Genomic DNA, 21,362 nt, shown 5'->3' on the forward strand with positions numbered 1-21,362 from the left:
AAACGTCTGCAAGAAAAACCACCCAGCTCAGAGAGCGCCACCCCTGTAAGGTGTCCCCGGATCTGTTGAGCTAAACCAGAGTGGTGACCGAGCCCCGGGCAACCACTTTGGCTGCGTCGCCAAGAGGACCACAGAAATGTGGCTACAGAACGAAATCCCTGGGAAGTCGCGCTTGACTCCTGGGAAAGGATGGCCTTTTGAAATCCCCGAGGGCTAGAAACTTGGCCCTCTGTGCAAGTCGCAAGCAGATGCCCCCCCCTTCCTCCGTTCTCCCCCCCTCCCCCCCCCCCGCCCCCGTCCTTTTGCCTTTGCTGCCGTTGCCGCGTGGCGTCCTTTGCATGCCAGGCTGCGCCCTGCCCTCGTCTCTCTGACACACTAACCCTCTGCTCCCTTCCGACGTTTCGCTTGGCCCGTTTGGGGGAGAAACCCGCCCCCCCAGCCCCCCCAGCCCCCCGGAGGGCAGCTCTGGTGCCGATGCCCCGTGTCTGATTTGCTTTTTCTCTCCCTGTTTCTCTTTCTCTCTCCGCCCGCCTTCCTTTGGCTAGCTCGAAATGGCCATTGAAAACCTCCAAAAAAACGAAGGCATTACGTCGCACAAAAGCGCCCTCCTGAACAGCCATGTAAGTTTGGATTGTCCTCCCCCCCTCCCCATCTCCCCACCCCACCCCCACCCCCGGCCCCTGAGGAGGAGGAGGAGTGTCACCCAGGGTGGGCTGGCGTGGGCCAGGGGCCGATGCCACCCGTGGCTCAGGCAGATGTCCTGGAAGCCAACCTCTTTTGGGCTGCCCAGCCGGACCCGTGGCCAAAGTCCTGGGTCAAGGTGGACCCCTCCTATCAGGCCAGGCCAGAAGCCCCCGACAAGCAGAAGGGGAAGCCGCCATTAGCCAAGTCAGCCCCAGGGGTCTGTTGTTGCGTCTGCGCTGCTGGGCTGGCGCATCTGGTCCTTGGCCCTCGTCCTTCAGCTGCTGAGTCTTAGCAAGAGAAGAAGATTCGTAGTTCAGGGTGGAATTCTCGACGGAGCTCTCTGAGCCGGGTGGTTGCCTTCCAGACGTTTCATGACCCAACTAGGGAACGTCATCAGTGCTAGAAGGGAGGGAGGGGGTTTGCGAGAGGAGGAGGAGGAGGAGGAGGATGACGACAGTGGGGTCCTTGGTGCTGTCTGAGCTGGGTAGCTTTCTTGCAGACGTTTCATGACCCAGCTAGGGAACATCAGTCCTACTAGGCAGTGTGATTTGCAGGGAGGAGGAGGAGGAGGAGGAGGAGGAGGAGGAGGAGGAGGAGGAGGAGGAGGAAGACTTTGAGGTCTAGGAGGAGGAGGAGGAGGACTGTGGGTCCTTGATGATCTCTGAACTGAGTGGTTTCCTTTCAGACGTTTCATGACCCAGCTAGGGAACATCATCAGTCCTACTAGGCAGTGCGATTTGCAGGGAGGAGGAGGAGGAGGAGGAGGAAGACTTTGAGGTCTAGGAGGAGGAGCAGGAGGACTGTGGGGTCCTTGGCGATCTCTGAACTGCGTGGCTTCCTTTCAGACGTTTCCTTGCCCAGCTAGGGAACGTCATCCGTGCAAGAAGGGAGTGGGGCTTGCGGAGAAGAGCAGGGGGATTCTGGGCTCTTTATTGATCTCTGAGCCTGGCGGATCTCTTGCAGACGTTTCAGGACCCAGCTAGGTAACGTCGTCAGCGCTAGAAGGAAGTGTAGTTTTTCGCAGTGGAAGAGGAGGAGAAAGGGAGGAGGAGTCTTTGGTGCTCTCTGAGCTGGGTGGTCCCCCTGCAGACCTTTTCGTGACCCGACTAGGGACCGTCCTCAGTGCTTTGGGAAGGAGAACAGAGCCATCCCTGGGCTTCCCCCTCCCATCCGGGAGACCGGCCTCGCTATTCCCGGGGTCGGATGGAAGGACGCCCGCTGTCCAGGCGCTTCGACCGCAAAACCGATTCCTGGGACCTTTTGGTTTCCCATTTGACGGAGAGTACAACTCTGCCGAAGATTCCGCCTCCCTCCAGAAGGAGGAAGCATTCCAGGGCTGGCCTTTTCCCACCACCGCAACCTGGGGCAACTTTCGCTTTCGCCCCTGGGTCTCCCGCTGTGCCTTGTCCACCAACCGGTGGCCTCCGCTTTTATTTTGGCCTGTCTGCCGCGGAGGTTCCCAGCCGGTAGCCTTGCGTCGCTGGGTCTGTCTGAGGCTTCCAGGCGGAACACACAATAATAATAATAATAATAATAATAATAATAATAATAATAATAATACATAATAATAATAATAATAATAATAATAATAATAATGTTGGAAGGGACCTTGGAGGTCATCTAGTCCAACCCCCTGCTCAGGCAGGAAACCCTGTACCATGTCAGACAAATGGCTGCTTAGCCTCTTCTTGAAAACTTCCAGTGTTAAGAGCATTCACCGCTTCTGGAGGCAGGTGGTTCCACTGGTTAATTGTGCCAACTGTCAGGAAGTTTGCATTCCAGAGTTCCCTCCCAAGATGTCATGGCTGACTCGCTATGCAGCCCTGTTTGCAAAAAAACCCAACTACAACTGCAAGTGGGGGGGGGCTAATAATAATAATGATGATGGTGATGATGTTGGAAGGGACCATAGATGACCTCTAAGGTCCCTTCCAACATTATTATTATTATTATTATTATTAGTAGTAGTAGTAGTAGTAGTAGTACTGTTAGGGACGCGGTGGCTCAGTGGGTTAGGACGCTGAGCTTGTCGATCAGAAGGTTGGCAGTTTGGCGGGTCGAATCCCGAGTGCCGCGTAGCAGAGTGAGCGCCTGTGACTCGTCCCAGCTTCTGCCAACCTAGCAGTCCGAAAGCACGTAAAAATGCAAGTAGAAAAATAGGGACCACTCCGGTGGGAAGGTAACAGCGTTCCGTGCGCCTTTGGCATCCAGTCATGCCGGCCACATGACCACGGAGACGTCCTCGGACAAGTGCTGGCTCTTCGGCTCTGAAACGGAGATGAGCACCAGCCCCTAGAGTCGGAAACGACTAGCACGCGTGTGCAGGGCAACCTTTACCTTTACCTTTACCTTTACCTTACTACTATTATTGCTACTATTATTATTATTAGCTGCCCCCCCACTTACAGTTGTAGGGTTTTTTTTGCAAACGGGGCTGCGTAGTGAGTCAGCCGTGACACCTGCCTGTCTCCGTTGGCCCTGACATCAAGCCGGAGAGACGCCTCCGCGGCCTCGTCTCTTTCCTCTTGGCTTCTAACAGCCCCCCCTTTCCTACTCAGGAGCCCCCCACCCCTTTTGGCCTTCTCTCTTCCTCACTCGGGGACCCCTGCCTCTTTCTCTGCCCTTGCGCCTGCCTCCCCCTTCCCTTCGCCCCTGAGGCTCAGCTGCTACGCCTGGCCTCTGCTGGGTTGGTGGGATGCATTGGTGGTGGTGGGGAACATCAGCTACTCCACGGCAAGGGTCCCCAACGCCCTGGCCGTGGCCTGCATCAAACAAGGTTGCACGGGCGACGGGCAGTCGCGCACGGGCAAAGCTCCACTCGCACGAGCAGTGGGCCCTTCTGCTCGCGTGTGAACGGAGGGCATGCGGACATACACCTGCCATCCACACGCCCCCCTGCCCGCGGCGGGGAGGGCTGCCAAGGTGGAAAGGTTGGGGACCACTTCTCCACTTCTCCATGGGGTTGAAGCGATTTACAGAGTCAGCATCTTTGTCCCCAGCAATCTGGGTCCTCGTTTTACCGACCTCAGAAGGACGGAAGTCGACCTGGAGCCGGTCAGGATCGAACTGCTGGCAGTGGAAGGCAGAGATTGCCTACAACAGGGGCCTTCAAACCTGGCCCTTTGATGACTTGCGGACCTCAACTCTCAGAATTCCTCAGCAGCTGAGGAATTCTGGGAGTTGAAGTCCGCAAGTCATCAAAGGGCCAGGTTTGAAGGCCCCTGGCCTGCAATATAGTTAGTCCTCGATTTACGAGCGCAATTGGGCCCACAATTTCTGTTCTTAAGTGAGACATTTGTTAAGTGGAGATTTGCCCCCATTTTACGACCTTCCTTGCCACGGCTATTAAGTGAATCACCGCAGTTGATAAATTAGTCACCCGGTTGTGAAGTGGATCCAGCTTCCCCATTGACTTTGCGTGTCAGACGGCCACAAAAGAGGATCCCGTGACCCCGGGACACGGCAACCGTCATAAATAGAAACCGGTTGCCAAGCGTCTGACTGTTGATCACGTGACCAGGGGGATGCTGTGAAAAACGGTCATGGGTTACTATTCTTCATTGCCGTTGTAACTTGGAACGGTCGCTAAGTAAACGCTTGTAATTCGAGAGCCCCGGTACTACGCTCTGTCCACCAGCGGTCCAGATGGATGTTCCCAGCCTCGGCCTGTCCTGCGGAGCGGGGCACGGCCCCCGGGAGGGAGGGGGGCGGGCGGAGGGTGAAAAGAGGGGGTCTGGTCGTGGGGGGAGCCCGGAAGGTGACCCCCCTCCTCCTCCCCCCCAGGAGACTGAGATGCCAGCCGCCTCCGGGTTTTGGATATGTCCAGAGCTGGTCAGCTCCTCTTTCGGACGGTCCAGCCTCTGATCCGGCCTGCACTTTTTTTTTCCTCTTTTCTCTCTTTTCTCTCTTTTCTCTCTTTTCTTTTTTCTCTTTTCTCTCTTCTCTTTTCTTTTTTTCTCTTTTTTTCTTTTTTCTCTTTTTTCTCTTTTTTCTCTTTTCTCTCTTTTCTCTCTTTTCTCTTTTCTCTCTTTTCTCTCTTTTCTTTTTTCTCTTTTTTCTCTTCTCTTTTTTCTCTTTTTTCTCTTCTCTTTTCTTTTTTCTCTCTTTTTTCTCTTTTCTCTTTTTTCTTTTCTCTTTTTTATCTTTCCTCTTTTCTTTTTCTCTCTTTTTTCTCTTTTCTTTTTTCTCTTTTCTCTCTTTTCTCTTCTCTTTTCTTTTTTCCTCTTTCCTCTTTTCTCTTTTCTCTTCTCTTCTCTTCTCTTCTTTTTTCCTCTTTTCTCTCTTTTCTCTTTTCTTTTTTCCTCTTTTCTCTTCTCTTTTCTTTTTTCTCTCTTTTCTCTTTTCTCTCTTCTCTTTTCTCTCTTTTTTCTCTTCTTTTTTCTTTTTTCTCTTTTCTTTCTTTTCTTTCTCTTTTCTTTCTTTTCTCTTCTTTTTTCTCTTTTCTCTTTTCTCTCTTCTCTTTTCTCTTTTCTTTTTTCTTTTTTTTCTCTTTTCTCTTTTTTCTCTTTTCTCTTTTCTCTTTTTTCTCTTTTCTCTCTTTTTTCTCTTTTCTTTTTTCTCTTTTCTCTCTTTTCTCTTTTCTGTCTTCTCTCTTTTCTCTTCTCTTCTCTTTTTTCTCTCTTTTTTCTCTTTTCTCTTTTCTCTTTTTTCTCTTTTTTCTCTTTTCTCTCTTTTCTCTCTTTTCTCTTTTTTCTCTTCTCTTTTTTCTCTTTTCTCTCTTTTCTCTCTTTTCTCTTTTCTTTTTTCTTTTCTCTTTTCTCTCTTTTCTCTTTTTTCTCTTTACTCTTTTTTCTCTTTACTCTTTTTTCTCCTTTTTGTTCTCTTTTCTTTGTTCTCTTTTCTCTCTTTTTTCTCTCTTTTATCTTTCTCTTCTTTTTTCTCTTTCCTCTTTTCTCTCTTTTCTCTTTTTTCTCTTTTCTCTTCTCTTTTCTTTTTTCTCTTCTCTCTTCTCTTTTCTTTTTTTCTCTTTTCTCTTCTCTTTTTTCTTTTTTTCTCTTTTCTCTCTTCTTTCTTTTTTTCTCTTTTTTCTCTTTTCTCTTCTCTTTTCTTTTTTCTCTCTTTTTTCTCTTTTCTCTCTTTTCTCTCTTTTCTTTTTTCTCTTTTTTCTCTTTCCTCGTTTCTCTTTTTTCTCTTCTTTTTTCTCTCTTCTCTTTTGTCTCTCTTCTCTTCCCTTCTCCTCCCCTCCCCTCCCCTCTCTCACCCCCGTCTCCCCTTCCTCCAAGCAGTTGCAGTGGCTGCTGGACAACTACGAGACGGCGGAAGGGGTCAGCCTGCCACGCAGCTCCCTCTACAACCATTACCTGCGTCACTGCCAGGAGCACAAGCTGGATCCGGTGAACGCCGCTTCTTTCGGGAAGCTGATCCGCTCGGTCTTCATGGGCCTGAGGACGCGTCGGCTGGGCACCAGGTCTGCAAGGGGGGGGGGTCTGGGACGACTCTCCGCGGGACAAGAGCGGCACTAATATCAAAGGCAGATATTAGTGGGATAGAATCGCTAAAAAACGGGTGCCAAAGGAGGGACGGAATGAAATGGCAAAAATTAAGAAGTTTTTTTAAAAATTATTTTAAATATATATTTTTTAATCCCATTTATATCCCGCCCTTCTCTGAAGACTCAGGGCGGCTTACAAGCTTAGCAGTAGCCTTCATTCTATGTAATAATGCCTGCTTATTAGGGCTTCCCCCCCCCAAGCGGCATTATTACAAAGTCAGCTTAATTGCCCCCAACAATCTGGGTCCTCATTTTACCTACCTCGGAAGGATGGAAGGCTGAATCAACCTTGAGCCTGGTGGGATGCGAACCTGCACTAATTGCAGGCAGCTGGTGTTACTTAAGGAGGCATTTGCCCACTGCTCCACCAAAGGCTCTTAATTAAATTGAATTTGTTGAATTGTCCCACAGCAAGTTGGCCGCAGTGGGTTGGCTGCGGCAAATTGTCCCATTCCGGTCTGGCAAGGGTTGGGGGCCGGGGAGAGACCCTGGATATTTGGGGGCGGTCCACTTCCTCAGGGAAACCCCGCCCCTTCGGCAGCTGCCATCTTGCCCTTTTTGACCACCACCACCACTGGATATTTAGCAGCTCCAAGCCCGGAAAGGCCGAGCTGAGTTGTGGGTGCTGTTTTGCGAGCCATTCAGGGTGCTTTTCTGCTTCTGTACCAGCCTATTTTTTTAAAAGCCTTTTTCTACGGCTTCCGAGCTGCTTTTCCAGAAGGATTTCCCGGCCTTTGCTGCAGGGAACTGTGGGAAAGTGCAGGTCAAGGGGGGGGTTTCGTGTCTTCTAAACCCTCGTGGGCATCATCATGTCACTTGCACGATGATTTCATCAGAAGGAGGCGTGATGTCATGGCGCCCCCTCCAGGAGGAAGAGGGTAACGAGGATGTAGACTGCAGGAGTCCAATCTGTCCAGCGGGGGGAGCTCCTGAGATCTTTTCGGCCTCCAAATGTGGTCGACTCAACGACCGCAATCGGCACCCAAATTTCCGCGGCTAAGCGAGACACTTGTTAAGTGAGTCGCGCGCACACACACACGCAAGCCCCATTTCGCAACCTTTTTGGCCAGGGATGTCAAGCGAATCGCATGCGGTTGTTAAGCGAATCGTGCAGTCGTTAAGCGAATCCAGCTTCCCCCACTGACTTTCCTATTCGGAAGCCGGCCCGGGGACAGGGGGGGGCGGTCGCAAATGGCGATTGGGTGATCCCAGGATGCCGCAACGCTTTGTTTAAACTTCCTTTTTATTTTTTATTTTATTTTGGGGTGTGTGTGTTAGGGTTTATAGTTTTTAACAGCCCTTGAGTAGCATGGCGAAAGAACCAGCCAATGAATTTAACAACAACAACAATAACAATAAACAGTTAATAAATAGGAGCCGCTTGCCAAGTGCCCGAATTTTTCATCCCATGACTGCAGGGATGCCGCCACGGTCCTATAAGTGGGGAAAGATCAGTTCATAGGCCACTTTGTTTTCAGTCGTAACTTCGAACAAGTGGTTGTAAGTCAAGGACACCAAGGCCGAGACCCTCGGTGGCGCCAGCCTGTTGCCAAGTGGGGATGGGGGGGGGTGGCCAACGTCCAGGAAGGATTTTTGCGGGGAGGGGTGGATTTGCAGAGCCCTCTCCCCCATCAAACCCCAGAAGCCCATTCCCCTCCTTGGAAGTAACCCGTTGCCCATTATCCTCCGCAGGGGGAACTCCAAGTACCATTACTATGGGATCCGTCTCAAGCCGGAGTCGCCCCTGAACCGCCTGCAGGAAGACGCCCAGTACATGGCCATGAGGCAGCAGCCAGCCCACCAGAAGCAGAGGTAGGAGCCCGGCCCTTAGCGACACCTCTTGGGCTGGGACAAGTTGCTAGTCCTCGTGGAACTGCCCGGGGGAACGGGGATGTTTGGAAAGACGGAAGGCCTTTCAAACCGGGGCAGGAGGAGACGAAGACGCGGAGCCCGAAGAGAAGTAATTTCACGCTCTTAGGGTGGCTTCCTCAAAATGGTAGGTCAGGTGTGCAACTACAAGCCCCATCACTGCAGCCAGAAAGCCCGTGTGTGCCCGGCTTCCCTCAAGGAAATTGGGAGCTTCCAGAAGTTTCGTCGGACCAGCTGTTCCCCCCACACACACACACAGACACACACTCTCACACACAGACACCTAGGGATCAACCTACTTTCCAAAGCACCTGAAGGCAGGAGAAAGAGTAACAGGTGGAAACTTATCCAAGGGGAACCCAACCTAGAACCAAGGAGAAATTTCCTAACCGTGAGACCAATTGATCAGTGGAACAACCTGCCACCAGAAGTCACAGGTGATCCATGGCTGGAAGTTTTTCAGCCAAGGTTGGACAGCCACCTGTCTGAAACAGGCATAGGGTCCTCCTGCCTGAGCAGGGGGTTGGACTAGAAGACCTCCAAGGTCCCTTCCAACTCTGTTATTCTGTTATACTATTGCCCACACAGAGGGCAGAACAAGAAGCAACAGGTGGAAACTCGTCAAGGAGAGAAGCAACCTGGAACTAAGGAGAAATTTCCTGACAGTGAGGACAATTAACCCGTGGAACGGCTTGCCACCAGAAGTTGTGGGTGGAGGTTGTTAAGAAGAGAATGGGCAACCATTTCTCTGAAATGGTATAGGGTCTCCTGCTCGGGCAGGGGGTCGGACTAGATGACCTCCAAGGTCCCTTCCAGCTCTGTCATTCCGTGATTCCGTAAGGATCTCCTGCTCGGGCAGGGGGTCGGACTAGATGACCTCCAAGGTCCCTTCCAACTCTGTCATTCCGTGATTCCGTAAGGGTCTCCTGCTCGGGCAGGGGGTCGGACTAGATGACCTCCAAGGTCCCTTCCGGCTCTGTCATTCCGTGATTCCGTAAGGGTCTCCTGCTCGGGCAGGGGGTTGGACTAGATGACCTCCAAGGTCCCTTCCAACTCTGTCATTCCGTGATTCCGTAAGGGTCTCCTGCTCGGGCAGGGGGTCGGACTAGATGACCTCCAAGGTCCCTTCCAGCTCTGTCATTCCGTGATTCCGTAAGGGTCTCCTGCTCGGCAGGGGTTCGGACTAGATGACCTCCAAGGTCCCTTCCAACTCTGTCATTCCGTGATTCCGTAAGGGTCTCCTGCTCGGGCAGGGGAGCTGGACTAGATGACCTCCAAGGTCCCTTTCCAGCTCTGTCATTCCGTGATTCCGTAAGGGTCTCCTGCTCGGGAAGGGGGTCGGACTAGATGACCTCTGAGGTCCCTTTCCAGCTCGGTTACTCTGTGAATCTTCCTCCCTTGAGAAGCCCCCGCCGCTGCTCCTCAAGGTAAACGCAGCTCTTGCCCCTCTTTCGTTCTGCAGGTACCGGCCTTCCCAGAGGTTGGACGGCGCAACTGAGGGGGGGGCCATCAGCTCCCCCACCCCCGAGGAGTCCGTGGCTGCCCAGTGTCAGCACCACCAGCAGTACATCGGTGAGAAAAGTTTCCGGGGCATCCGAGTCCCTGCCGCTCTTCCTGGCCGCCTCTTCAACCTGGTGTGCCGCCAGCTTGCTTTCACAGGAAAACACCCCCCCCCCCAAAAAAAAACAACTTAAGATTTTGTCTGATTCTGATTACTTATTAAATTTATCGGCAGCCCCCTCTCCCCGTGCCGAGCCGAGGGATGAAAAAACGCAGCCGCTTTGGCAGAAGCCTTCCGGAGTTGGGCGTGTGGGGGGGGGGGTCCCAGGAAGCTGAAGGCCTGGGAAGTGGACGGCGTGTAAATTTAATACGTAAATAAATTTGCACCCTGGCCGGCGAGCGGATTTGTGCAAAGCTTTGGAGCACAGCTAATCCCGCCGTCCGTCGAGGGACCGTCCGAAGTTACGAAGGCACTGGGGAAAAAAAAAAAGACTTATGACCGTTCCTCACGCTTACGACCGTTGCAGCATCCCCCAGGGCAGGGGTAGGCAACCTGGGCTCTTTTATGACTGGTGGACTTCAACTCCCAGAATTCCTGAGCCAGCTAATCTTAAAAGAGCCCAGGTTGCCTACCCCTGCCTCAGGGTCACGTGTTCAAAATTCAGAGCTGGGCAGCTGACTCGTGTTTATGACGCTTTGCGGCGTCCCAGGGTCACGAGAAGCAAAGTCAACGGGGAATCCAGATCCACTTAACGACCGCGTCGTTGCTAAGTTCACGACGGCAGCGATTCCCTTAACAACAGTGGCAAGAAAGGTCGTAAAATGAGGCAAAGTGGAAATTTGGGTCTCGGCTGTAACATATTAACAAAGATTGGTAGATTATCAGTGGGCAGTTAGCGTCTGCCTAATTTTGCAGACGGTATAAAAAAAATTGGCCACATTCACCAGAACCGCTTCGTACGGATCCTGATAACGACAGTGGTGCACGTCTCTGGAGACTCTCCAGTCAACCAGGTCATAGTTATCCCAAGGACGCTTTTTCCAGGAGGAAACTGGACTTCCTCGTTTTTCCTTTGAAGACGTTTCGCTTCTCATCCCAGAAGCTTCTTCGGCTCTGACCGGATGGTGGGGAAATGGAAGGATTTATACTCCTCGCAGACAGCCGGTCATTTGCATCCTTGTAGAGAGCCGTTGAGGCCACCTGGAGGTTTATCTCCGTGTCCTCGAGGTCACCTGAGGGGTGCAAATGGGGGTAGAGCCTCCTTGGAAGTGCGGAAAGGACCACGTTGTACACTGGAGATTGACGGTGTCGTATCCCACCCCCCACCCCCCATTGAGAGAGGGCCGTTCAATTTGGACCCCCCTCTCAAGCCACCGGTCCTCTCTATCCAGAATGTGGACTTTGCTGCCTTCGCAATAGCGGCCTTCGTCCTGTAAAGGCAGACGGGTTGCTGACTCTGCTCCCGATGGGTTGGTTCTCCTCCGTTGCGCCAAGCGTTTGTGGAGCGGTTGTTTCGTTTCCCCAGTGCAGAGATCTGCACGGTCTCCCTGCACTGTACTGCACACGCCACGTTGCTCAGTTTGCGTCTGGGTGTTTCATCCTTGGGGTGGGCAAGCTTCTGCCTTGGTGTGTTTGTGGGTTTGAAGTGTTGCGCCTGTGTTGTGTTGGCTGAAGATCCCCCTGAGCTTTTCCCATATTCCTGTACACAAAACAAAAAAAACCCTCCCAAACTGGTTTTCTTTTTTTCTCCCTTGTCCCGCAGACGTCACTCACGTCCTGCCCGAATTCCCGGTCCTGAATCCGGAAACCGTCCTCCTGCAGGAGGGGATCGAGGCCAGCGACCTGCAGGCTCTGGAGCTCTTCTACCGCCGGCACTGCGAGGTGATTCTCATGCCCCCCCGGGGGCCACCTTTGGAGGGGACCTGCCTGGGAGGGCCCCCCCCATTTACCTCGCCATGGGGCAGCATCTCTCTCTCTCTCTAAGTCTCCCCCACTGGGACCCACAACCACAGACAGACAGACAGACAGACAGATACAGATACAGATAGATAGATACATTAGATAGATATGCAAATAGATAGATAGATAGATAGATAGATAGATGATAGATAGATAGATGATAGATAGATAGATAGATAGATAGATAGATAGATAGATAGATAGATGATAGATAGATAGATAGATAGATATGCAAATAGATATGCAGATAGATAGATTAGATAAATATTCAAATAGATAGATAGATAGATAGATAGATAGATAGATAGATAGATAGATAGATAGATAGATAGATAGATAGATAGATAGGTAGGTAGGTAGGTAGGTAGGTAGGTAGGTAGGTAGGTAGGTAGGTAGATAGATAGATAGATAGATAGATAGATAGATAGATAGATAGATAGATAGATAGATAGATAGATAGATACAGTAGATAGATAGATAGATAGATAGATAGATAGATAGATAGATAGATAGATAGATAGATAGATAGATAGATAGATAGATAGATGATAGATAGATAGATAGATAGATAGATAGATAGATAGATAGATAGGTAGGTAGGTAGGTAGGTAGATAGATAGATAGATAGATAGATAGATAGATAGATAGATAGATAGATAGATAGATAGATAGATAGATAGATAGATAGATAGATAGATACAGTAGATAGATAGATAGATAGATAGATAGATAGATAGATAGATAGATAGATAGATAGATAGATAGATAGATAGATAGATAGATAGATAGACCTTTATTGTCATTTTTTACTGTGGGCACAACGGCACACATTAGAAATGAAATTTAGTTCCTTGCTCTCAACATGTACACATACTGTACCTAACACATTTTAAACATGCTCCCTACAACATATGTGTAGGCCTACTCTCTTACATACAGGTAGCATATAAATATTAATCCATCTAGATCTGATGAGGGTGGCATCTGTCCCTGCAGGCCAACGTCGAGGTGGTGATGAGCCTGCAGCTGCCCTTCCTGGAGAAACTCTGGCATTCCTTCTGGAATTCTGAATCCCTTCCAGGCCGGACGGGCACCGGCACCCCCGGGGCCTCCAGGTAACGCCACGAGCAGGTGGCCTTGACTTACGACAGCAATTCCCCCAGGTACCCGTTGCTAAGCAGGACAGTTGCTAAGCGGATTTTGCCCCGTTTTAACGGCCTTTCTCGCCAGACTCTTGTGACTCGCTGCGGCCGTTAAGTGAGTCACAGGGTTGTTAACCGAATCTGGCTTCCCCCCCCCCATTGACTTTACTTGCCGGAAGGTGGCTGAAGGGGGTCACTTGACCCCCGGGGATGCTGCGACCCGTCATAAATACGAGTCGGCTTGAATTTTGATCCCATGAGCGCGGGGATGCTGCCACGGTCGTTAAGTGTGAGAAATGTTAGTGAGAGTCACTTAATTTTTCAACGCTGCCGTCACTTTGGACGGTCGCTAAAGGAGTGGTTGTAAGGCGAGGACTGCGCCAGTTTCAAACCCGCCCTGGAATTGTGGGGGCCCGGGGCGCAGAGATGAGCCTGGGAACGGAGTCTGAGGCGGGGGGAAGCCAGGCTGCTTTGACCACAAGGCTCTCCTGCCTTCCTTTTGCAGCGAAGAGCCCTACGAAGCCGTCCTCCCACGGTGCAAGCTGATCGCCCTCTGCAAGTACGAGCTCGTCCTGGCCTGGATGCGAAGCTGCGACAACCTCTTGTACCAAACCCTGGTGGAGATCCTGATCCCAGACGTCCTCCGGCCGGTTCCCGGTGCGTGAAAGGGACAAAGTCCTTTGCCAAAGCCTTCCCCCCCCTTTTCCCTACCACGCTCGGCACGAAGCCCCTCTGCCTCTTCCGTGTTCAGCTCAAACTCCGCCGCCGGGGAGTTTTCACTCTCCGCGAATCCTTTGTGGCGTTTTTCGGTTTTAGCTTCCCGCTCCTAAGGGATTGGGCAATCCGTGGAGAACTTTTTAGCGGGGGAGTCTGGGGAAAAAAACCCTCACGGTTGTTCCAGAGGGCAGGAGAAGAAGCTGGGTTTAAATGGGGGAGGGGGTAAACCCGTTCATCGGTGGAAAAATACTGCTTTGGTGGTGTGGCGGTGGGCTCTCCTTTGACGGGGAGGGGTTTACACAAAGGCTGGGTGACCCCCCTTCGGGGTTACCGAAAGGCAGGTTCCCTGCCCTGGCAGGGTTTCTCAGTCTCAGCTACTGTAAAATGGGTGGACTTCAACTCCCAGAATTCCCCAGCCACTCTTTTGGTCTTGTGGTTTCCATTTTAGCTTTCTGAACGGTGTGTACGTGCTGTTTATCTCTCTGTGCCTGTCGATGGCTGGTTTGTCTCGAGTCTCGCACAGTTCTCTGGCGTATTCTGGACTTGCTGAAAATAGCCTGTTCTAGGAACTACCAAGAGAAAAGCAATACTCCTAACTAACTAACAGGGCAACCCACTTGTATCTAAAGAGAGAGTAAAACCCACTCCCTTCTAGCTCTGATGATGTCACCGACTTGGGTCATGAAACATCTGTGAGCAACAAGGACCCCACAATTCTCCTCCTCCTCCTCTTCCACCCCCCCCACTTAAGATATTTCCTAATTAAGCGGCACCGTGGTGGTGCAATGGTTAGAAGCTCAATCCTCAGCAAGCCGGAAACGCCACAATCTAGGCAGGCCAAGTTTAATATGGCTGAATGCAGACAGGGACGTCTGTGTGAATCGATGACCTATTTACAGGTTGGGTCTGTCTCCTGAAAACTGCACACAGCTTTCAGTTGTGGGTGTGCAAGTGTAGCCGAAAACAGGGACGCCAAAGTTTTGAACCGTGCGATAAGTGCAGCAACAAAGCGGCGTACAAAATATTTATTTTCTTGATTAGGTTCGTTCATTCGTTCATTCATTCATTCATTCAATAATTGAGATAATAATTTAAATGATTTAAGCAGCCCCAAATAATTCAACATTAAGCCTGTGGTGGCGCAGTGGTGAGAACGCAGCATTGCAGGCTGACTCTGCCCACGGCCAGGAGTTCGATCCTGACCAGCTCAAGGTTGACTCAGCCTTCCGTCCTTCTGAGGTCGGTAAAAGGAGGACCCAGATTGTTGGGGGCAGATATGCTGACTCTGCAAAGTGCTTAGAGAGGGCTTTAAAAGCGCTGCGAAGCGGTATATAAGTCTTAGTGCTGGTGCTAAGTAATGAAATGTTTGCAAGAAAACCACCCAACTCAGCTGAGCTGCAGACCTTCTCTAGGATGCCGCTGGCCTTCCCAGCGGTCCAAGCTTTAATCTGGCTAGTGCCACAACAAGCAAGGATTTCGATGGTGGCTAGATCAGGCCCATAGATCAGGCTCAAAGCTCCCTTTTTCTGCAGCAGCACCTCTTGTGGGCCGCCATTGGGCCAAAGTCCAAGATGGCAGACGTGAAACTTCCACCAAGGGTCGGGTGAGAGTCTCCCCGCTGGGGCTCCCCGACTCGGCTGAGGCCGCTCCGTTCTCTTCCCCTGCAGGCACCTTGACCCAAGCCATCCGCAACTTTGCCAAGAGTCTGGAGGGCTGGCTGATGGGCGCCATGAGCGAGTTCCCGCAGCCCGTGGTCCAGAGCAAGGTAAGCAAGCAGAGACCCTCTCCACGCCCAGGCCAGGTCTGTGTGTGTGTGTGTGTGTTTGTGTGTGGACACCGCGGTCTCCCCGGAGCAACATTCCAACCCACAAGTCTGTGCAGTTTGCAGGGCGCCCCCTTCTTCCCCGGCCCTCTGGCGCATCAGCCGTTCTCCAAGACCAGCCATAAAGGTCTGTGGGGATTCTCCGTCCTCCGGGTCACCGTTGTCCCAAAGGTGTTTTGTTTTTTTTCCCCAGGAGGCAACTGGACTTCCTTGCTTGTTTTTGTTTTGAAGACGTTTCGCTTCTCACGTCAGAAGCCTCTTCGGCTCTGACTGGACGGCGGAGAATGGAAGGATTTGTACTCTTGCAGTCATCTGGTCATTAGTACTCTCTCTGAGAGTCGTTGAGGCCGCCTGGAGGATTATCCGTGTCCCCGGGGTCGCCTGAGTGGTGCCAATGGGTGGGGAGCCTTCAGGATGGGGTTTTTTTCTGCCCTGGGTGCCTTCCCTGTTGAAGACGGGCTCAGGCTGTTGGGGACGAGTTCGTGTTGTCTGCATCTCCAACTGAAGCAGACTACAGGGACATTGGGGAAACGAAACAACCCCTTCACAAGCACTTGGCACAACAGAGGGGAACCAACCTATCAGGAGCAGAGTCAGCAACCCGCCTGCCTTTGCAGGACAAAGGCTGCTCTTGCGAAGGCGGCAAAGTCCACATTTGGACAGAGAGGACCGCTGGCTTGAAAAGGGGTCCAAGTGTTCTGTTCCAGCCTGCTACCGGCCCTGCAGAAAAGGCAACCCCTTTACAAATGGCAAGAGGCTGGAATACGTCTGCCAAATTTATTACTACAAAAAACAAACAAGACAGGAACCAAGATACAGGAGCTTTGAAACACTATCTGAGCGGTTGCTTTCAGCAAACCAGCCCTCCCCACACATTCCCTTTATAAAGAGTTCAGGGCGTGGCCTCTCTCTGCCTCCTTCCGAGAAGCCCCACAGCCTTCCTCTGTTTACTCCTACTTGACTGCCTCCTGTGTCGGGCGTCCTTGAACAGGGCCAGCTGTGGGTCATCTTCATCCACACTGTCAGGCTCACAAAGCTGGGTCTCCATGGTGACCAAGTGGGAGGGGCCTGCCTGAGGGCTCTCATCAGCAAGCTCTTCAACACCCCCCTCCTCCTCCTCTGAGTCGTCCGACCCAACTGCCGAACCCACAGGCTGACCCTGAATCACAACACCAAGAGGCCATGCAGGTCAAAATTGAACAACCCTCCCTCAACAGAAGGGGAGGGATACGACTTTGTCAGTCTCCAGTGTACAACACGGTCCTTTCGGCAGTTCCAAGGAGGCTCCACACCCATTTGCACCGCTCAGCTGACCCTGAGGACACAGACAAGCCTGCAGGTGGCCTCAAGGACTCTCTAAAAGAATGCAAATGAGCAGTTTTTTTTCTGCGAGGAGTCTAAATCCTTCCCTTTCTCCACCATCCAGTCAGAGCTGATGAAGCTTCTGGGATGAGAAGCGAAACGTCTTCAGAAAGAAAAAAAGAGAAAGTCCCTTTGCCTCCTGAAAAAGCACCTTGGGTGGAAGGGAAAGAGGAAGACGAGGAGGCAGATGGGAGGGAAAGGAGGAGGAGAGGAGAGAGAGAGACAGAAAGAGAAAGAAAAAGGAGGAGGGGGAGAAAAAGGAAGAGGTGAAGGATACGGGAAAGGGAAAGAAAAAAGAGGAAGAAGGAAGAGGAGGTCTTTTCAAATGGCCTCAACGACCCTCTAAAAGGAGGCAAACGACCAGCTCTCTGCAAGGAGTATAAATCTTTCCCTTCCCCACCGTCCAGTCAGAGCTGAAGAAGCCTCTGCGATGAGAAGCAAAACGTCTTCAAAGGAAAAACAAGGAAGTCCAGTTGCCTCCTGTAAAAAAAAACCCCTTTGGGACCAGCCCTAAAGGTTGGCTTGACCTCCAATGCTCAGCAGCGCAGTAGAATAAGAGATCACGGCCTCAACGTTTGCTTTTACATTTATTTATTTGTTAAGTGTGTTGGCCAGCCGTTTCTAACCACAGGGTAACTCCGGGTGGCTTGCGGCATTACCGAGATAAAACTATACAAGACCTAGAAGCCGCATAAATAAAATACTACAAAAGTCCAAATACGCAGCCCCGACTCGAACGATGGGGGGGTGGGGATGTGAGGGGGCAGGAATAAGAGAGGAGGGGGCAGAGGTGAGATACGTTATCGATCTTATCAACCACCCCGTATTTGATAGGCACGAGCCGTTTCGGTAACAACAAATTTTATCTAATCACCCACATCCAAAGTCGAAGATTCCGTTTCACCCCCCCACACTCCCCCAAAATCTCGGGCACACACACAAAAAGTTTCTTTTGAATTAATAATAATAATAATAATAAGTTGGAAGGGACCTTGGAGGTCATCTAGTCCAACCCCCTGCTCAGGCAGGAAACCCTGTACCATTTCGGACAAATGGCTGTCCAGTCTCTTCTTAAAAACTTCCAGTGTTGGAGCATTCACCACTTCTGGAGGCAAGTTGTTCCACTGGTTAGTTGTTCTAACTGTCAGGAAGTTTCTCCTTAGTTCCAGGTTGCTTCTCTCCTTGACTAGTTTCCATCCGTTGCTTCTTTCTCCTGCTTCTCTCCTTGACTAGTTTTTATAATCTCCTTGACTAGTAATTACAATGTCAATTTTAAACATCCTGGTGGGTGGCTTCGTGAGGGTCCCTTTGCTGGTTGACAGGAGGCCCCGGGGCCCCTCCCTGTCCCCCGCTTCCTACCTGGGGCACCTGACGCGCTCTCTTCCCCCAGGTGAGCGTGGTGAGTGCCTTTGCCCAGACCCTGCGCAGGTACACCTCTTTGAACCACCTGGCCCAGGCCGCCCGGGCCGTCCTCCAGAACACCTCGCAGATCAACCAGATGCTCAGCGACCTGAACCGGGTGGATTTTGCCAACGTCCAGGTCCGTCCAGCTCTTGGGGGTGGGGGTCTCCCCGGGGGTGGAGGAGCAGGGAGGCGGGGTGCCTCACGGCCACGGGCACGCCGCTGGGGTGGGGGAAATCACATCCGGCGCTTCTGTCGGATGCCCCCCGAGACTTAAAAAGAGTTTTCTTCGGCACAAACATTTGGAGTTTTGAAATTAGGGCAGGGGGTTGCTCTGTTTTGGGCGTGGCAGTTTTCTTGCGGACGTTTCGTTACCCAGCCAGGTGACACCATCCACGCTAGGGAATATGGGCTGGGTGGTTTAGGTACGGTAGCTTGCTAAGAGGAAAATCGACACTCCCCACTGTCGCTGGCAAGCCGTGATGTTACCATGTTGGCTAATGAAAAGTCTGCAGGAGAAGCACCAAGCTCAGAGATCACCCAGGACCCCCCCATCCTCCCTCCCTCCCTCCCTCCTCCTTTCCTCCCCCCTCCCCCCTAGTGCTGATGATGCTACCTAATTGGGTAATGAAACGTCTGCAGGAAAACCGCCAAACTCACCCAGGACCCCACTGTCTTCCTCCTCCTCCTCCTCCTCCTCCTCCTCTTTCTCCTTCCTCCCCCCCCCCTCCTAGTACTGATGATGCTACTGTCAGGTTTGGGCTTTTCAAGTGACTCTGAGGCATGGTTTACCTTAAAAGTCCTTTATTAGCCTAATGCACCAGCAAATGCTTGCTCGAAGGAAGCTGGAATCTGAAATCTCCACCCCTTGCACAATATATTAAAACACAATTCTCCACCTTTCTAATTTTGTCATTAATCACATTCTCCAATTAATTGAAAGAATTAGTTTCTCTTCCCTTAGACAACCCTCCAAGTTCTTATCTTCTTTAATTTCAGATGGCCTTGAGGAACAATCCTCCTCTTCCCCCCTCCCAACCTTAATCCAATCTTAAAGCAATGCACAAGTTTAACAGATGAAATGGCTGCTTCTTCATCTCTTGTCAAGCAAGAACATTCGATGTTAGCAGCATTGACAGCTACCTAGCTGGGTAATAAAAAGTCTGCAGGAAAAGCACCAAGCTCAGAGATCACCCAGGACCTCATTGTCTTCCTCCTCCTCCTCTTCCTCTACCCCCACACCTCCCTTCTCGCACCGATGACATTACTTAGTTGGGTCATGAAACACCTGCAGGAAAAGCACCAAGCTCAGAGATCACCCAGGACCTCATTGTCTTTTTTAAAAAAATCCCATTTATATCCCGCCCTTCTCCGAAGACTCAGGGCGGCTTACAATCTAAGCACAAATCTTCCTCCTCCTCCTCTTCTGCTTCCTCCACCCCCCTTCCCTTCTCGCACCGATGACATTACTTAGTTGGGTCATGAAACACCTGCAGGAAAAGCACCAAGCTCAGAGATCACCCAGGACCTCATTGTCTTCCTCCTCCTCCTCCTCCTCCTCCTCCTCCTCCTCCTCTGCTTCCTCCACCCCCCTTCCCTTCTCGCACCGATGACGTTACTTAGTTTGGGTCATGAAACACCTGCAGGAAATGCACCAAGCTCAGAGGGCACTGAGTTCAAGGCTCAGTTCCGCCCTGAGCTACAGGTCTCCTCTTGAGCTTCCAATCTTCTCTGGGTCTCTCCCCCCCCTCTCCCCCTCCCCACCCCCCTCAGGAGCAAGCCTCCTGGGTCTGCCAGTGCGAGGAGGGCCTGGTGCAGAAACTGGAGCAGGATTTCAAGGTGACGTTGCAGCAGCAAAGCTCCTTGGACCAGTGGGCGAGATGGCTGGACGAGGTGGTCACCCAGGTGCTGAAGCCGCACGAGGGGGCGGCCAGCTTCCCCCGGGCGGCCCGGCAGTTTCTGCTGAAGTGGTCCTTCTACAGGTAAGCCCTCTGCCTCGCCCCCCGCCCCCTCCTCCCCCGGGGACCAGAGGGCCATGCACCATGGCATGGAAACGTGGGCCCGAGGGGCAGAGAAGCTGACTGGTCCTGCAGTCTGATCTGCTAGCTTTCTGCTTGGAGCGGATTCTCTTCCTTGGAAAAGTATGTTGTTGTGCCGTTTAGTTGGAACCCCTGCCCACACCCATGTATATATATATATTTATTTATTTATTTATTTATTTATTTATTTATTTATTTATTTAATTTGTATACTGCCCTTCTCCCGAAGGACTCAGGGCGGTGAACAGGGCAATACATAAAAACAAGATACAAAAATTAAAAATTATTAAAAAGTAATTAAACAGTACCCGTAATAAATTAATACAGATTAACAGTTAAAATCCATTTATAAAATCCAACCCCGTCCCATCAGGCCAGGCCAGCTTGTTCAAAGAGATGGGTTTTAAGATCGCGCCGGAAGGAGCGGAGATCGGGCGCCATCCGGAGCTCGACCGGAAGATGGTTCCATAGATCCGGTGCACCCACAGAGAACGCCCTCCCCCTGGGGGCCACCGGTCGGCATTCTTTGACCGGTGGCACCCTGAGGAGGCCCTCTCTGTGGGAGCGTACTGGGCGGAGGGAAGTTGACGCCGGCCGCAGGTGCTCCCCAAGGTATTCCGGACCCAAGCCATGTAGGGCTTTGTAGGTCATTACTAACACCTTGAACCTCACCCGGAAGACAACTGGAAGCCAATGCAGCTTGCGGAGCAAAGGTGTGACATGGGAGTGTCGGGAAACTCCCAACACAACTCTCGCGGCTGCATTCTGTACCAGTTGGAGCCTCCGAGTGGTCTTCAAGGGTAGCCCCATGTAGAGAGTGTTGCAGTAGTCAAGATGAGAGGTCACGAGCGCATGAGTGACTGTACGTAAGGCATCCCGGTCTAGATAGGGCCGCAACTGGCGCACCAGGCGAACCTGGACGAAGGCCCCCCTAGTCACAGCTACTATATGGTCTTCTAAGGAAAGCTGTGAATCTAGGAGGACTCCCAAGTTGCGAGCCCTATCTACAGGGGGTAATAACTCACCCCCCATAGTGAGGGGTGGGATATCCTGAATATCCCGAGATGCCGGTACGCACAGCCACTCAGTCTTGTCGGGGTTGAGTCGAAGCCTGTTCCTACCCATCCAGACCCGGACCGCTTCCAGGCAACGGGACATCACGTCGGGGGCATCACTGGGGTGGTTTGGGGTCGAAATGAAAAGCTGGGTATCATCAGCATACTGATGATACCCAACTCCAAAACCACGAATGATCTCACCCAGCGGTTTCATGTAGATGTTGAACAGGAGAGGCGAGAGGACCGACCCCTGAGGGACTCCACAAACGAGAGGCCTCGCGGTCGACCTCTGCCCCCCTGCCAACACCGACTGCGAG

At 51.6% G+C, this 21,362-nt stretch overlaps 1 protein-coding gene across 1 annotated transcript; it reads left to right on the forward strand.

The window, feature by feature from the left end:
- Nucleotides 1-550: 550 nt before the first annotated feature.
- On the forward strand, nt 551-19,949 carry LOC310650677 (DNA-binding protein RFX2-like). Its single transcript, XM_083380258.1, has 10 exons — nt 551-620; nt 5,910-6,091; nt 7,868-7,987; nt 9,507-9,616; nt 11,308-11,426; nt 12,501-12,619; nt 13,152-13,303; nt 15,031-15,128; nt 17,938-18,087; nt 19,722-19,949. Exons 1-10 carry the CDS (start codon nt 552-554, stop codon nt 19,932-19,934), a joined length of 1,332 nt encoding a protein of 443 aa, XP_083236384.1. The 5' UTR covers nt 551; the 3' UTR covers nt 19,935-19,949.
- Nucleotides 19,950-21,362: the final 1,413 nt, after the last annotated feature.

This window comes from Vipera ursinii (genome assembly GCF_947247035.1).
Source record: "Vipera ursinii genome assembly, contig: scaffold_400, whole genome shotgun sequence".
In the NCBI taxonomy this organism is placed as follows: domain Eukaryota; kingdom Metazoa; phylum Chordata; class Lepidosauria; order Squamata; family Viperidae; genus Vipera; species Vipera ursinii.